The sequence below is a fragment of the Meleagris gallopavo genome, chromosome 1 (assembly GCF_905368555.1).
Source record: "Meleagris gallopavo chromosome 1, MGAL_WU_HG_1.1, whole genome shotgun sequence".
Lineage (NCBI taxonomy): Eukaryota > Metazoa > Chordata > Aves > Galliformes > Phasianidae > Meleagris > Meleagris gallopavo.
Genome location: NC_139404.1, coordinates 74,491,297 through 74,509,214, shown reverse-complemented (window position 1 = coordinate 74,509,214; position 17,918 = coordinate 74,491,297). Strand labels below are relative to the sequence as shown.

General features: G+C 43.2%; 1 protein-coding gene across 9 annotated transcripts in view; it reads left to right on the top strand.

Moving 5' to 3' along the window:
• Positions 1-17,918, top strand: part of TEAD4 (TEA domain transcription factor 4) — an 87,726-nt gene that overhangs the window by 49,645 nt on the left and 20,163 nt on the right. For 8 of the 9 annotated variants that reach the window (XM_085234490.1, XM_085234514.1, XM_085234482.1 and 5 more), the window contains 2 exons: positions 9,265-9,405; positions 16,807-16,959. In XM_085234490.1, the coding sequence (XP_085090616.1) occupies positions 9,265-9,405; positions 16,807-16,959 (294 nt within the window). The remainder of the gene's footprint in view (positions 1-9,264; positions 9,406-16,806; positions 16,960-17,918) is intronic. The other variant, XM_085234511.1, reaches the window with a different exon arrangement.

Here is a 17,918-nt window from a genome sequence, read left to right as displayed (position 1 = left end):
AGGAAACTGCTGGTACTGCACTAAGCAGTAAATATTCCAGATAACCTTTGTGCTTTGGAAGTTTAGCTCCAAATACCAGGTGTTTTGTTTTTGTTGTTGTTTTGTTTTGTTTCTTTTTAAAAAAAAAAAAAACCAAAACATTACATAAAAGATAATGTGTCTGAGAAAGAGTTTGCATTTATTCAGTGGTGCAGTAAATTACTCATACAACAGCTAACAGCTAAAAGTTCAGTAATTTGAAACGTAAATAGTGTTTGTAATCCTGCTTTGATTTTTGGCTTTGGGAGCCTGATAAAATGAACTAACTCTTGGACTTGGATTGACAAGTTGTGCATGACATCTCCATGACATTTCTTCATGTTCCAAGTACATTCTGTCACATGACAATGAATATGAGACATTAACCTTCCAACACATGGTCTGTGGCTGCTCTGCTCTTTTCCAGTGTAATATTATCTTTGCCACCTGTTACTTGTTTCTCACCATGAACTCCTTCTAAATGCATCGTTATTAATAGTTTGAGGAAGAGCAGCTTACAGGGCTTTGCATGTTACTAGAATGGTATACTTGCGCTGTAGAGCTTTCAGAAGTTGTGAAACTCTGGCTAGAAGATATAGGAAAAATTAAACAAGTTCAATACTGACAGTACTTTTACCAAAGCAAATATCTGCAGATGAGTGTTATCAGTGCAACAGCCTATAAGACTTTTCTGCCAGTGATGAATACATGTAATAGCTTCTCATCAGTGATAGGCAAGGTGATAAGTTAAATTAATGAGTAGATTCTTTCCATTAAACAAATTATACTGTTGTAGAAGGGGCTGGAGGTGTAGGTGGGAGAGATGTCCTGCACGTGGCTTCTCTCTCATCCTAAGTTCATCCTAAGTAAATCCAGTCAGGTCATAGAATCATAGAATTGCTCAGGTTAGAAAAGACCTTTAAGGTCAACGAGTCCAACCACAACCTAACCAAGTTACCCTAATAATCCTCCACTAAATCATGGCCCTGAGCACCACATCAAAGTGGTTTTTAAACACAGTCAGGGGTGGTGATTCAACAGTTTCCCTGAGGAACCTATTCTAGTGCATAACAACCCTTTATGTAAAGAAGTATTTCCTAATATCCAACCTAAACTTACCCTGGTGCAACTTGAGGCCATTTCCCCTCATCCTGTCACCCGTGAGAAGAAACCAACCCCGCTCTCTCTTCCAGTACCTGAAAGGTACTTACAGTGAGCAATAATGCCTCCCCTCAGCCCCCAGACTAAACAGCCCCAGTTTCTTCAGTCTCTCCTCGTAGGGCTCCATATTCTCCAAGCCCTTCACAAGCCTTCTTGCCCTTCCATGTCCTTTCTGTACTGAGGTGCTCAAAATGAACATAGTACTCAAGATGAGGCGTCACCAAAGCTGAGTACAAGAGCAAGATTCCTTCCCTAGTCCTGCTCACCTCTCCATTCCTGATACAAGCCAGGATGCCGTTGGCCTTCTTGGACACCTGGGCACGCTGCTGGCTCATGTTCAGCTGACTGTCCATCAGTACACCAAGGTCCCTTTCTGTCAGGCAGCTTTCCAGCCACTCCTCCCCAAGCCTGTAGAGTTGCCTGGGGTGGTTTTGCCCAATAGGAGGACCCAACACTTGGCCCTATTGAAAATCATACAGTTAACCTTGGCCCATTGATCCAGTCTATCCAGGTTCTTCTGTAGTGCCCTTCTCCCATCTGGCAGCTTAACACTCCCTTCCAACTCGGTGTCATCTGCAAGCTTACTGAGTGTGCACTCAATCCCCTCATCAAGATCATTAATAAAGACGTTAAATAGAAGCGGCCCCAGTACTGAGCCCTGGGGGACAGCACTCGTGACTGGCTGCCAAGTGGATTTAACTCCATTGACCACAACTCTTGGTGCAGGCCATCCAGCCAGTGTTTCACCTAGCGGAGCGTATGCCCATCCAAACTGTGGGCAGCCAGCTTCTCCACGAGAGTGTTATGGGAGACAGTGTCAAAGGCCTTACTGAAGTCCAGGTAGACCACATCAATAGCCTTATCTTCATCCACAATGTGGGTCATCTTGTCATAGAATGAATTCAGGTTTGTCAAACAGGCTCTATTGTTTGTAAGCTGATGCTGACTGGGTTTGATTCCCTGATTGGCCTTTAATTGGTCCATGATGGTTCCCCAGATTATCCATGCTATGACCTTCCCCAACACCGAGCTAAGACTGATAGGTCTGTAGCTACCAGGATCATCTTTCCACGCTTTTTGAAGATGGGCGTCACATTTGCCTTTCTCCAGTCCACCGGGACATCCCCGGTTAGCCAGGACTGCTGAAGAGTAATGGAGAGTGGCTTGGCAGCCACATCCGCCAACTCCCTCAGCACTCTAGGGTGCAATCTATCTGGCCCCATGGACTTACGGGCATCCAGCCTTTCAGAGCAGGTCCAAAACCATCTCATCGTGGATTATGCAGGGCCTATTATGTTTGCCATCCCTATCTACCAGAGCAAGGTGCTGTGTTCCCAGGGAGTAACAAATCTTACTACTGAAGACAAAGAAGGCATTCAGTACCTCAGCCTTATCCTGATTCTTGGTCACCATGTTGCCCTCAGCGTCCAACAAGAGATGGAGATTCTCCCTAGCCCTCCTTTTGCTGTTGATGCATTTATAGAAATATTTATTGTTGTCCTTTACCTTAGTGGCCGAGTTCAGTTTTAGCTGGGCTTTGGCTTTTCTAATTTTCTCCCCGCACAGCTTCACTATGTACCTGTAATCATCATAAGTAGCTTGCCCACTCTTCCAGAGACCATAAGCTTTCCTTTTGCTCTTGAGTTCCAGATAAAGGTCTCTTTCAGCCAGCTGACCTCCTTGCCCATCAGCTTGTCTTCCATGACTTGGTCAGCTCCTGCACCTTCACAGTTACATCCTTAAAGTATTCCCAGCCTTCCTGGGCTCCCACCCTCCAAAACTACCTCCCAAGGGACCCTCTCAACCATGATCTTAAAGAGGTTGATGTCTGCCCTCTGGAAGTCCAAGGTGGCAATTCTGCTGAGCCCCCTCTGTGGTTTGACAAGGACCGAGAAATCTAGCATCTTGTGATCACTATGCCCCAGACAGCCTCTAATGTTAACATCCCCCACAAGACCTTCTCTGTTAACGAACAGCAGGCCCAGGATTTTGCTTCCCCTTGTTGGCTCCTTCACCAGATGTGTCAGGAAGTTATCTCCCACCCACTCCAGGAACCTCCAAGACTGTTCCCTATCTGCGGTACTATAAATCCAGCAGATGTCTGGGCTGAAGTTCTCCACAAGAACAAGGGGGAGAGACCTTGAGACTTCAACCAACTGTTTATAAAACCTCTTGTCTGCTTCTTCATCCTGGTAGCAGCAGTGCAAATTCCCTTTGTCATCCTCTCCTGTCTACTCTATGCCTTCAATCCTGATTTTTATGATCTTTGCTCATTTTTTTCTGAGAATGGATTGGACAGCCCATTAATTTCACCTGTAGTCAACAGCTCAACCTCCTGCCTAGCAATAGCATATGTAAGGGATTTCTATGTCAATGGCACAAAGTCATTCCCCAGAACGTTCAACAGTCAAGACATTGCTGGCTGCAGAAAGCAGATTGAATTGCTGAGGCAATTGATACTGAGTATCTAAATGACACCGTCCTTGAAGGCAGCTAAGTTGCATTTACTCTTACTGTTGGCGAGGCCTTCTGTTATCTTCTAGGTCAAGAACTCCATCTTGCCCTTTCTTAGAGGTAGTGCCACCAGTTTTGAACCATTCTTAAAGATTTGTTCAGCATGTGCTTTTCCACTGACTACAGGGGGCATATGTGCAAAGCTATAGTTTCTCACAGCGTTTACTATAGTTTAGACTCTTGCCTAGTCATTGTTTTTCAATGCCTCAGATAAGCTGAAGACTGTGTCTCAAGGGTCACATTTCCTTCTGTGAAGAGTTACAGAGAAATTTTGATTTACAACTGCATCCTAGCAGGAATGAGGCTTTTCTCAGCAATCAGTTGTGAAACTCACTCCCACTGAAGATCAGAAAGAAAACTTAGCTTGCTTAGGACACTGGCACATTAGGCACAATGCTGAGTTTTCTGTAAGCATTTTTTTCTTGGGGTTGCACATATTGAGTGATAAACTTCAGCTTCTCAGAGCTATCTACAGCAGAGCTGCTAAGAACTTAGACAACCAAGATAATTTGAAAAAAGAGAGAAAGTAATACTACCCTTTTTCAGGTTTACTATGCCCTTCCCTGAACAAATCTCTTTTCTTCTCTCTGAAAATCTTGTTTGGCATATATTTAAAAATTTTGCTTACTTCTCTACAAGGAGTCTGGTGTTACCCCCCAAACAGGTGGATCAGCTATCTTACATACAATCTGTAGATACCTGAAATCTGTTTCCACAAATATCTCAGTGACTGTAATTTCAGCGTGTTTGGAACTCAACAGCAAGTTGAAGACAAGTATGCCATCTGTGCTTAACTTCTACAATAAGTTGAATGCATCCCAGACACATCAGATTGCTGTTATGAGCTAGCCAAAGTGTGCACACCTTTTGACATCTGTACAGAAAGCAACAGCCCTGACTTTGTCCAGTAAAGTTGTTTGGTCTAGTTGGTGGCTCATGAATCACATGTAGCTTTTTCTATATAGGTTGCTCCAAAAGTAATGCCTCTTATTTCTTTCCACAGAGACTGCAACAGATGAACTAGCACAATAAAACTATCTGATATAGTGAAGTCTCAGCTACTCAGCTACAAACACTGTTTTTCATCATGTTCATTTCTGACAGCGATAAACAAAGGCGTGCATGCCAAATTCTTAAAATCTGCAGGGTTGTTCAGAACATGGCTTGTCTGTCATATTTCTGTTGCCACTGCTGAAATGCACCACCTCACTGTGCTAACATCTGCTGTTTAGTCTCCATAAGTGTTCTGCAAGCATCCATGAATGTCAATGGGTGCAACTTTTTCTGCATGGAGGAATTCAATTACACACCTTCATATGTGCTTGCATGTTAGACTCCATTTTGTCAGATTACTCTTCTGCTGCCATCTGTTACATGACAACAAAATGTAACAGAATATTGTTGGGAGGATTCAACCTCTACTGCCACACACATTGTCAACATAATACAGTAAAAGGCATTACTTTTAGAGAAACTTTCCTATTTGTTCTTCTGCCTTTGCCCTTGAAGATTCATGATCAGCTGATTAAATGATGATACCACCCAGCCAGCTAAAAACTGTTCTGCCTCTGCTGTGATTCTGCCCTTGCTAGCAGTGGCTGGTAGGAGCCTGGGGTGGGGTGGGGACAAAGCAGTTCAGACCACTGGGTGAGTGCTTTCCTAAATTTTCACTATCACTTCTTTGGCTGCCTAGGATAGTGTAAGGAATGTACTCGAGTTATTTTACTTACTGGATATACTAGCGCATTTGGCAGTGCATTTGCTCAGAGACTAATTTTTATTCTCCTAGTCTGAATCACATTTAGTCCAACAAGTTCAGCAACTTAATTTATTCCCAGAATATACAGGGAGAACTGGCCTTTCCTAATTGATGAAGTGCGAGAAGATTAATTCGCTTTAAATCATAGTTAATATTATTGCCTTGTATCTTTGAGGCATGGAATATACTGGACAGAGAAAAGCGGACCTTCCTTTGCTCATCTTCATGCCTGGCACAGTCTGGGCAGAGAAAGATGTGAGTAGGTACATGACAGGGTGTGACATGCAACAAATTTTCTTAAGAGAAAGAAACACTGAAAGAGAAGAGAAAGAAATAATCCTTTTGCAAAAAAATCAGTACCATTTCCAGTCCCACTGGTGAGGTTCATAAGCCTCCTGCATGGAGGCTGCAGAATTTTTAGATGTTTAGTTAAAAGCAGTAGCTCCTTTAGCTGTTAAATATTCCATTCTGAGGAGTAAGGTTTTGTTTTGGTTTGTCCTGATGCAACTGTGGGAAGTGTAACTGCATCCGTTAGAGATTTACAGGACTGTCCAATTGATATTTATAAGTTAAATTGGCTATGGCTGATAGTAGCGGTTTCTTCTTTTTTCTCTGTTAAAGGAGGTCATCATCTCCATAGCAGGGAAGGCTAACAGATTGGAATTCCACTCCTGAGTTGCTGCAATTCTTTGGATTTGTATTCATACACATAATTGGCATTTTCAGTTTACATAAACCAAGTTTAAAGTAATTCAGGAGCAGATAATGTGTATGTTAAATCATCTCTCATGGCAGTAGCTTCCGTGAGAGGATGGGAACCAGTAAGCTGTAACTGGAAGGCCAGCAGTGTCTTGAGATGTTGCAGCTCTGTTCTGCTGCACATATGTTGCTTCTATCCTTCCCTGGAGTTGCTGGAATTCCATGTATGGGTTATTTGTTTTGTTTATTGTCTCCAAGGGAAATCTCTGACCAACACTGTGAAGGACTCCTAGTCTTCTTCTTTAGAAAGGGGAAGGAATTCATTTTTATTCAGACAGCTTGTGTATAGGGCAAATAAGTAATACAATTGACTGTCCTGTACGTTGTGATAACTCAGTAGAAACCTAAACCAGAATAAAGAGAGCAGTGCCACACTCTAATATGTGCAGATTTGTTGCACAAATGAGATAGCTGAATAAATAGTATGAAAAATTGGATAGGAAGGTCTTCAGCATGAGCTTAACAATTCAGTAGGCAATTTAAATTATGATCAAGCTTGTAATGCCTATGCCTCATTCCAGTTAACACCCTTTTACAAGGTAAAAGCTAGTCTGGATTTACCCACATATACTGCTCAAGCTTAGACAAACCATGGGAGCATAACACTGCCTTACAATCTTTCTGGTGACCACTGACAATGTAAAGGGCTCCAGTCTTCCTCCAGCCATTGTTTCAAAATACAAAATGGATTTAATGGATGTACCACTTACTGGATAAAGAATTGGCTGGATTGTTGCACTCAGAATATTGCAGTTGACAGCTCAATGTCCAAGTGAAGACCAGTGAAAAGTGGCATTCCTCAGGGATTGATGCTGGGACCTGTGAGCCCGTGCCCACCTCGTGAAGTTCAACAAGTTCAAGTGCAGGATTCTGCACATCTAGGTTGGGGGCAATCTCAAGCACAGATACGGGTTGGGTGGGGAATGGCTTGAAAGCAGCTCTGAGAAGAAGGGTTTGAGGGTGTCGGTTGATGAAAGATTCAACATGAGCCAGCAATGTGTGCTTGCAGCCCAGAATGCCAACCGTATCCTGGGTTGCATCAAAGGAAGTGTGACCAGCCGGTCGAGGGAGGTGATTCTGCTCCTCTACTCTGTTCTTGTGAGACTCCATCTGAGTACTGCATCCAGTTCTGGGGTGCGCAATATAAGGACATCGAGCTGTTGGAGTGGGTCCAGAGGAGGGCTTGAGCACCTCATGTACAAGGACAGGCTAACAGAGCTGGGGTTCTTCAGCCTACAGGAGAAGCATTGAGGGGTCCTTTCAGTGGCCTTCTAGTGCCTGAAGGTAGCCTATAAGAAAGCTGGGGAGGGATTTTTTATAAGGCCATGTTGTGACGGAAAAAGGGAAAATGATTTTAAACTGGAAGAGGGTAGGCTTAGACTAGATATTAGGAAGAAATTCTTTACTGTGAGGGTGGTGAGACACTGGAATAAGTTGCCAGCAAGGTTGTGGATGCCCCCTCCCTGGAAGCATTCAAGGCCAGGCTGGATGGGGCTTTGAGCAATCTGGTCTAGTGGGAGGCACCTCTGCCTATAGCAAGAGGGTTGGAACTAGATGATCTTAAACATGCCTTCCAACCTAACCATTTTATAATTCTATGATTCTATGGGTTCCTCAGCGAGTTTCGTAATACAGCTACACAAAAGTTTGTGCCAGCACAAGAGGAACAAGAGGGCATTGAGACTACTCTGTGCTGGTGGAAGGACCAGCCTGGTATTCATCAAAATACACCTCTGAGATACAATTTTCCAAGAGCCATTCTGAGTATGGGTTGCCATCAGCATAGGCACTCTTTGTACTCTCACCTTTTGTGTATGTATTCTCACATCTTCTAACCCTTGTGAGGATCAAAATGGGCATTCTTGTCTTACTGAAAACTACCATATTGAAACCACAACAAAATTTAAAAACTCTTTTGGCTGGGATTAGCTTTCTCATTTAGTCACAGAGTTGTACAATTGCTAATGATAGGACAAGGGTAGCAGCAGATGTATGTGGCTACAGATCGGAGGAGAAGGCTGGATTGGCACTTTCTATCAGTAGCAGAGGTATAGTCTGACTAACATCTCTTGTGAAATTACCACCTCAGAGAAATAAGTTAACAGTACTGTCTCACAGTAGGGAAGTTCACGATGAAGAATAGCATAGGCTGAAATAGCCTATGGGAAATGATAATTACTTTTCTGCTGAAGTAAGCTAGCAGTTAGGCTCACAGAGTACAGAGAAGCTGTACTCTCTTAGTTTTGAAAGGGAGGAAGCCAAGTTGCACATTACTACATGCCCTCTGTTTTCAGAGTGACTGTCACTTCTTTTTTCACATTTGAATGCCCCCTGGTGGAAACTTCAGAGAACCAGGATTTTAAGGAGCTAGTTCCCAACGCAAGACTTCTGTTTGCCAAACTTTGACACAGACATTTGAAACTGTGGCTGCTAATGAAGATGGGTTTATATTCAGGTAGAACTAGACTGGATCCATGAAGAACATACATTCTTTATGTTGCACCTTATTTACTTACATTATTCATATCACTGTATAAATAATACTTGAGGCTAATGTGTGTGTGCACTCACATATTCCTTCTCCCTATTCTGTATCTTTCCATGCATCTTCAGAGTGGAAGAGCTTTATTACAGTTACTGCACCCTTATTTTTCTTCTTAAGCAAGGCAGCCCAGTCTATCCTGTTGCATTGCTTTGACTTTACAATGCCCTCTTATTTGCTCTCCACATGCTTTTTGTACCTTCACGTTGTCCTGGCACTGACCAAGTGGTAAACATCAGCTAAGGCAAGAGGCTGTCTCATACATTTTTGATGTTCAGTTTCCCCAAAATATACGCAAATTCCCACCAACATTTTCTGAAGTGCAAATTAGATTTTAATGCATACTCTTCGGATTTCTACTGCTAGCTTGATGCACATTAATATATTTTGGATCTTTGGACACTTCTGGATAAACAAGATTACTTTAGTTTGTGGCAAAAAAAGCCACCACAACAGGTACTTGATAACCATCTGTTTTTGTTCCTTTTTTTTTTTTTTTTTTTTTTGACAGGCTGATTTGAATACCAATATTGAAGATGAATCCAGATCTTTCTATGGTGTTTCCAGCCACTATGAGAGCCAAGAAAATATGGTCATTACCTGTTCCACTAAAGTGTGTTCCTTTGGAAAGCAGGTAGTGGAGAAAGTGGAGGTAAGGAGCAGGCACCTGTATGTGGACTGCTGAATCACAGCCTGAACCTCTGATTAATCACCTGAGGCGTGCAATGAGTCAGCCACAGGAGGACAGGTGAAGGCAATTCACCTATGCTGCCGGAAGGGGTGGAGCCTGGCTCCATCTCTCCTAGACCCATTTAAGAGCTGACCACCAGCAGGAAAGGATCTCTTCTGGAGATCCACTCCACTGGAGTTTCCCATACAAGCCCAGGATATGGGTGAGTGTAGCTATCATTTCTGTTTCCCACTTTGGTGTAGCAACATTGTAGCTAAGCTCTCTGTTATATACCATACCATCTGTAAATTTACCATTGGTAAATTCATTAACTGTACACTTGGCGAGCCAGCCAGGCCAAATATATTAACTTTACACTATGTCCGTCCTATGGAATTTCTTCAAATTGATTAAGGGGGAGAACATTACCCCCCTAGATAGAATGATTCCAGGGCAGATCCCAGGATTTGTGGGATCCCCTTTTATGAGCTAGTGGACATCATTGAAAAGTGAGGTCTCTTATGTGTTATGGGAAATATCTCCCCGTATCGCATGGCAGACTACTTCCAGGGATTTAGCAAAGATATACTGTTCACAAAAAAAAGACAATTAGGTGCTTCCACGGTGGCATGGCCACTATTAAATGCTTTAAATCATGCTGAAATGAGGAATAATACTTTAGAGAATGAAAACCATCTTTTGAAAGACTGTATCGAAAAATTAGAGCAGGAACTTGGCATATTAACAAGGAAGAAACCAATTCTGCATCTTCCAATAGGTCAAGTTCGTAACATTTCAATAGACAACGACCAGACTCCTAAATCAACAGACTTCATTGATCAGGAAAATAAAAAATCTAAATTAGATCTTGAATCTCCGATTTTTGACAGATCCACTAAAAGTCCATCCTGTCATAACTCAGAAAACAAAAAAAGTACAGGACAGACCAGCAGGGGTGCTGCCTGATCAGTGGCCCCCTGCCCAGGCTCATTTGCATGTAACAGCTCGGCCATACACGGCAACAGAATTGATGGATTTAGTACAGCAATTTTGGCAGAAGCCTAGAGAAAGTGTCTGGTTATTAAGACTGTGGGATTCTGGGGCAGAAAGTCTTTTGGTCAATGACCCAGAAATAGCCAAGTTGGCCACTATGACTGTCCATCCTGCTCTCAGGCAGAGGTTATATGTGGGTAACCAATATCCTGATGAAAACCATTCTATAATAGAATGGTTAATGGTGGCCTGCCATACGGTATGGCTGAATAAATCTGATATACCTCTACATACAGGGATGTGGTCCTCCATGGAGGACCTTCAAAATTATATCCGCTAACTAGGCGTAAGGGAAGCAATTTACGAAGACACATTTGATGGCCCTGATATGGTCAAGTTCTCAGCAGGGATGAGAAACTTAATTCTATAGCAAGCTCCCTCTCATTTATATGGTACTTTGGTCTCTATATTAAATCTCCTGGTGGCCTCAGAAGCGGTAGTCCAGCAGGCTGCCCATTTAGTGGCCAACCTAGGAGAAACAGAACACCTGCGGACTAGGCACAATATTTGGACATTAGAAGAAGCTGAGGTTCTGCCGGTGACTAAAACCAAAATGCCAGCTACTTGAACTCCTTGATTGGCACCCGTAAGGGTCTTCTGAAAACAAACGTTTAATGACTTAATTTGGGCTGGGATCCAATTTGCTAAGACTGACGCCAGCCCAACCATGTCCTTCTCCAGCTTTGGAGACAGCTAAAAGACAATCAAAAATTTCAGAACTACTCTAAGAAACCAAGGGTAAGGGTTGTAGAGAGAATACCAACAACAACATGAAACCTAGAAAATTTCATTGTTCCTAATAGGAAAAAAAAAGCTGCCTCAGGTGTCTTGGGCCACGATGCCTGAGCCACCGGAAGCAAAAGAATTGGCCCTAACACAATTCATGGCGTGATGATGGATGTTAGTCTCCCTAGGTCCTCCTGACGGGACCGGAGGCCCTATATAGAATTAATGATTTATTGATCCTGAAAAAATATTCAGAGAATTATGGCATTTGTGGACACTGGAGCAGAAACATCAATTATCTACGGAGATCTGACCAAATTTGATGGAGACAGAGTGATGATTTGTGGTTTTGGGGGACAGACTATTCCTGTCACCTAAATATGGTTGAAATTGGGGGTTGGGTGTCTCCCACTCTGGGAGTATAAGGTGTCTATTGCCCCAGTCCAGGAATACATCTTTGGCATAGGTATTCTATGGGATCTGGCTCTCCAGAGAGTTCAGACTTCGACAGAGATGTATCAGTACCCGGGCGGTGCAGGCAATACTAAGTGGCCATGTGAAACATGGGCCTATTTGCCTGCCAAAAGCGAGCCAGATTACTAATGTGAGACAGTATAGACTCCTGGGTGGGCAGGATGAAATATCGAGAACAGTGCAGGAATTAGAAAAAGTGGGCATTATAAGATCTGCACACAGCCTGTATAATTCTCCCATATGGCCAGTGTGAAAAGTCGGATGGCATGTGGAGAATGATAGTAGATTACAGGGAATTAAATAAGGTCACGCTGCCTATTCATGCAGCCGTACCCAATATTGCCTCCCTCATGGACACATTAAGTAGGGAGATAAAAACCTATCATTGTGTACTAGGTTAAGCAAATGCATTCTTCAGTATCCCAATTGCTGAGGAATGGCAAGATTAGTTTGCATTTACGTGGGGAGGCAGGCAATGGATCTTCCAGGCCCTGCCACAGGGATACGTGCATTCACCAACTTACTGTCACAATCTAGTGGTGTGTGACCTGGCTGATTGCAAAAATCCTGATGATGTTAACCTATATCATTATATTGATGATCTCCTGTTGATATCTGACTCACTGGAGGCAGTAGAGCAGGTGGCAGATTCATTAACTGCCTATTAACAACAGAGGGGATGGGCTATAAATCCTCAGAAGGTGCAAGGTCTGGGCCTGTCTGTAAAATTCCTGGGGGTGGTTTGGTCAGGAAAGACCAAAGTACTAGCCAGTGCTGTCATAGATAAGGTTCAGGTGTTCCCAGTCCCTATAACATCAAAGCAGGTGCAAGAGTTTCTAGGTATATTGGGTTATTGGCGTTCCTTTATACCTCACCTAGCGCAGCTGCTAAGGCCACTGTAGAGACTCACAAAAAGGGGGCAGCTATGGGATTGGGGGAAAACAGAACAGGTCACTTCCCAAGAGGCAAAACTGGCAGTTAAACAAGCCCAGGCATTGGGTATATTCGATCCTACTCTTCCAGCCGAGTTGGATGTTCACGTCACTCAAGATGGCTTTGGTAGGGGCTTGTGGCAACGCCAGAGTTCTGTTCGGACCCCCATTGGTTTCTGTTCTCAGGGCTGGCATGGAGCAGAAGAAAGATACAGTATGATTGAGAAACAGTTATTGGCTGCCTATTCAGCGTTACAGGCAGTAGAGCCAGTAACTCAAACGGCTGAAGTTTTAGTTAAGACTGTTCAGCCAATTCAGGGGTGGGGGAAAATCTGACCCACCTTCCTAAGACGGGGTGGCCCAAGCGCAAATAGTGGCACAATGGGTCGCCTATCTCAGCCAAAGGAGTAGTCTGTCTTCATCACCCTTGAAAGAAGAACTCCAGAAGATCCTAGGCCCAGTGATGTATCACAGTGATGCACCAAAAGAAATATTGGTTGCTCCACCAGAGAAGAGTCCCATTCAGGAGGGAAAATATCCTATTCCTGAAGATACCTGGTACACAGATGGGTCCAGCAAGGGCAACCTGAGCAAGTGGAGAGCAATAGCATACCATTCTTCTACTGAGACAATCTGGTTTGATGAGGGGGATGGTCAGAGCAGCCAATGGGCAGAACTGCGAGCCATGTGGATGGTTATAACCAAGGAATCCGGTGATGGTATCCTGAATATCTAGACAGATAGCTGGGCTGTGTACGGGGGGCTCATTCTTTGGATTGCACAGTGGGCCACCCAGAAATGGACTATCCATGCCTGGCTGATCTGGGGCAAAGACATGTGGTTAGACATATGGAATGCAGCTAAACACAGGACTGTACATGTCTGCCATGTCTCTGGTCACTAACCCCTATAGTCACTGGGAAATGACAAAGCTGATACACTGGCCTGAGGTCAATGGATTGAGAATTCACCATCTGAGATTCACAGTGCCCATTGGTTACATCAGAAACTACAGCATGCGGGACAGAAGACAATGTGGGCAGCTGCTAAAACATGAGGACTGCCCATACAACTACCTGATATTGTCCAGGCATGCCGGGATTGTGGCGCTTGCTCTAAGGTGAGACCAAGATTGTTGCCCGAAACAACAGCCCATCTTGCTAGAGTACACAATCCTCTCCAGCGATGGCAGGTCAATTACATCGGGCCCCATCCTTGGTCTGAGGGGTCAAGATATGCCCTGACCTGTGTTGACACTGCAAGTGGGCTACTGCAGGCCTATCCAGTGCCGAAAGCAAACCAGGCATATACCATCAAGGCACTCACTAGACTGATGTCTGCCTACGGGACACCTCAAGTCATCAAGAACGACCAACAGACTCATTTTACTGGTGCAATGATACAACGCTGGGCAGAAGAAAACAATATCAAATGGTGATTCTGCCTGCCATATAATTCAAGGGGGGCAGGCCCATTGAACATCATAATGGTATTCTTAAGGCTGCCCTGAAGACAGACTCCCAGTCCCTGCAGGGATGGACAAAGAGACTCTATGAAACCCTGTGGGACCTGAATGAAAGACCTCAAGATGGCAGATCCAGTGCCCTGAGAATGCTACAGACAACATGGGCCTCCCCACTTGGGATCCAAATTACAGGCATTGATAATCAGGTAAGACTCCAGATTGGTAATGAAAATAATCTTCTGCCTCTGCCCCTGAGAATTTAGATCCAAGTACCCATAGAATGAAATGGCTTTGGAAGGTGCAGGTAGGAAGCGGTGTGGCCTACTTGCATTTTGGGGGAGATTATTAAAGGTGGGAGGCTTGGTAATCCCTCCAGTGATAGGTACATGGCCTACGGATACTGTGGTCAACACCCTAATCTTTATTATTAAAGGGACCCCCATCATGTCCCTATGGCAGATCAGGACACCTCCTTTGGTGCCAGATATAATTATGCAGCTGCAGATATCTGGCCAGAAGGTGTGGTACAGGCAACCGGGGCATGCCAGAGTACAAGCTGAAGGGTGGACCCAGGATAGAAATACAGCCTGTATCTTGCCCTAGAGGGCAGACCTTCCCCTCCTGGTACCTTTGAAACATCTGTATTACTTCCCTGTGAGTCTTTGAGTCTCTAGGACCACCGGAAGGAAAAAAATATCCTCAGAGTGTTCCAGTGTTGCTGCCAGATCATGTGCAATACCAGTGATGACCTACATGGGACTGATGAAACATAGATGGACTTGCACCTCATGATTACAAGCCTCCAGTAACACCATCAAGCACTGGCCCATAAAAGAATATCAACGTTCACCGATCATCACACATCTTGAATTTTACCAACATACATCGCGATGGAAATTGTATAAGTGCCGCCGTATATCAGATCTCTGTAATAGGGAAAGCTTACCCTTTAGTCAACCTAATCACTGGTTTATGCCATGAAGGGTGGAGTGTATGGGGAATGCTGAACCACAGCCTGAACCTCTGATTGACCACCTGAGGCAAGCAATGAGTCAGCCATGGGAGCACAGGTGAAGGCAATTCACCTGTGCTGTTAGAAGAGGTGGAGCCAGGCTCCACCTCTCCTAGACCCATTTAAAAGCTGATCACCAGTGGGGAAGGATCTCTTCTAGAGATCCACTCCACTGGAGTTTCCCATGCAAGCTCAGGATACAGGTGAGTGTACCTATCATTTCTGTTTCCCGCTTTGGTGTAACAACATCGTAGCCAAGCTCTCTGTTGTACCATCTGTATATTCATTAATTGTAGATTGCTATACCATAACATCGGTGTATTCATTAACTGTACAGGCACCTTTGTACGAGGTTCTCTCTGACTGCTATTCTATTATTTCAAGTATTTGTATGCTGAATATATCTAAAGGTAAATATATCCCTTATTTCTCGCTAGGGAGATGGATGCCATAGATTATTATTTCTGAGACATGAAGTTATAAAATTGCTTCAGCCTCCAGCATGGCATTTTTCAAGACTCGGTGGAAGATCTGATAGTGTTTGATGTTTTTCGTTAAATCTCAGTTTCTGAAGTGTTGGTGATTCTCTGGAGTTCCTGCAGAGCAAAGAAAAGCTAGCAAATCTGGGTTTACTTAGTCCAGAAAGGTGAAAATACATTGTCTATAGACTATAGTCTGTGACTATAGACTGTGACTATTTACAAACTATGGAGTTATGATTTTATGAGGCTTATTTTAGTGCTTGCATATTTGCAGTTCTAGCAACTACATAATTATATGTATATCTGGCATTGAAGAAATTCTTTCTAATGCTACGTTCAGCTGCTGAGACCTGCTCTGACTTGCTTCGACCTGTTGTTTTTCTCGAGGAGCCTTTAGATGCAGAGGGAGCAGCTGTGTGCAGAACACCAGATATTCCATTGTCAGCAGTCAGGTCAAGCTACATTACTTCCCAAAAAACATCTCCACTCATATGATAGACATATCTAGAGTCTGGCTTTGGGTTTGCATATGATGGGACAATGTAGATCAAGAAAAACTATCATGGTGCTTGGGAAGAGAGATCAAGCTGTTGTGGTGAAAGGAGAGAAAGGGCATTTAAGAATCAAGATACAAACCAACATCAGTTTCTATTCAAAGGAAGATGAAATATTTAGAAGCTAAGATGTGAATGTTAACAAAAAAATCCCTCTGTGTAACATTGGCCAAACATTCTCCTCGGTGGTAGCAAAGATGCTGTATTCTCTCTCAGAGGCCAAAGTCCTTTCCAGGCATGATGTATCCTGAACATAGTTACCACTATCACTAGGAGTCTCTTGATCTTGCTGAAGCAGTAGTTTTGGACTTCTTCAATTTATTCACACTTAATTTTTTTTTCTAGCAGAGATGCATACCATATTATAGCTGACAAGTGGCCTGCTCCTCTTAGTTTCCTTTCATAGTTCCTTGGCAGTTTTCTACTCGTAAGCCGGAATTTCTGTTCTGAAGAGAAAAGAAAACAAGCTGAAAAAATTGTTGGGCTCAGGAAGACTGAGGTCTTTTCTTGGTACAAAGAACTGTAGATAAATCAGATTAATCTACAACTGTAGATTAATCAGCTCATTATTGTTAGTAAAATGACTTGAAAAAGTCGTAAGTCTTCTGTTTGGAGTTCTTTTATATGATTGTTTCTGATGTGATAGCATTAACCTCATAAATCCCTTTTCTGTTTTAAATTGCAGACAGAGTATGCACACTATGAAAATGGACACTATTCCTATCGCATTCATCGTTCTCCTCTCTGTGAATACATGATAAACTTCATTCATAAACTCAAGCACCTTCCTGAGAAGTATATGATGAACAGTGTGCTGGAGAACTTTACTATCTTACAGGTGGGACTTAGAACTGTATTCCTTGGAACTTGGAAACATGTAAGCCCCATGCAAGAGTTCTCTCTTGTGAGTCTAAGCAGATTTCATTTTACAGCCCAGCATCAAATTGTACTTGTTATTTCTCAAGTGCTGTACTGTACCTCAAGACAGGAACACTAGAGATTTTAGCTTGTAGAGAAACAGCAGACCTCCAGTAAGAGAGAGGGGGGAAAAAAGAAAGAAAGTTAACGAGGAAAAGAGAGATGGCAAGGAAAAGGATGCAGAGGTCATAGTGAAGGAAGTGCTCATTCCACTACTGGATGTTCATTCTTTGTGTGTTGGTCCTTTACACAAGGTTAAAAAAAAAGGAGAGAAAAACACTGTTAAGTGGCCATAAAATTTATCACAGGGAGAGTTCTTCACCCATATCAGCTGGAATTAAAATGCGTGTTTCCTTAAAAATGTCCTGAATCTGAAAAGAATATTGAGGGAAGTAAAAGTAAGAGGCATGTAAGAGGAAGCCTTCATGAATCAATCACTGCAACTCCTTGGTAGGGCAGTACTGCAAGGCTACTGAAACTAGATTGCATCAGTGTCTATGTTATACTATTAGTCTTTCCTGGCTCAGATGCAGCTCAAATTTGGGAAGACGGCAAAGTCATCTTAAAAAGTGGATTCTCCTAGTTGACTATTCAACCTCTACAAGAGGCGTTGCAGATCTTAACCAAAAAGAACCTGAGGCTGGGTGAGCGGAGTTGATTCTGGAGGCTGTATCAAAGAAAGGAAATAGAGTGGTGTTCAGTCCGTCCTCTGAAAATGCTGTAGGACTTCAGGCAACTCATTACTCTTTACTCTGTTCTGTGGCAAAGAAATGTCAGCTATAATACAAGCTTAATAATATCCTTATGCCTCACAGAGTATGAGGTAAAAAGGCTTTACTCTTTTATGTTTCTATTAAGCTCTTCAGCATGTGGAAGAAA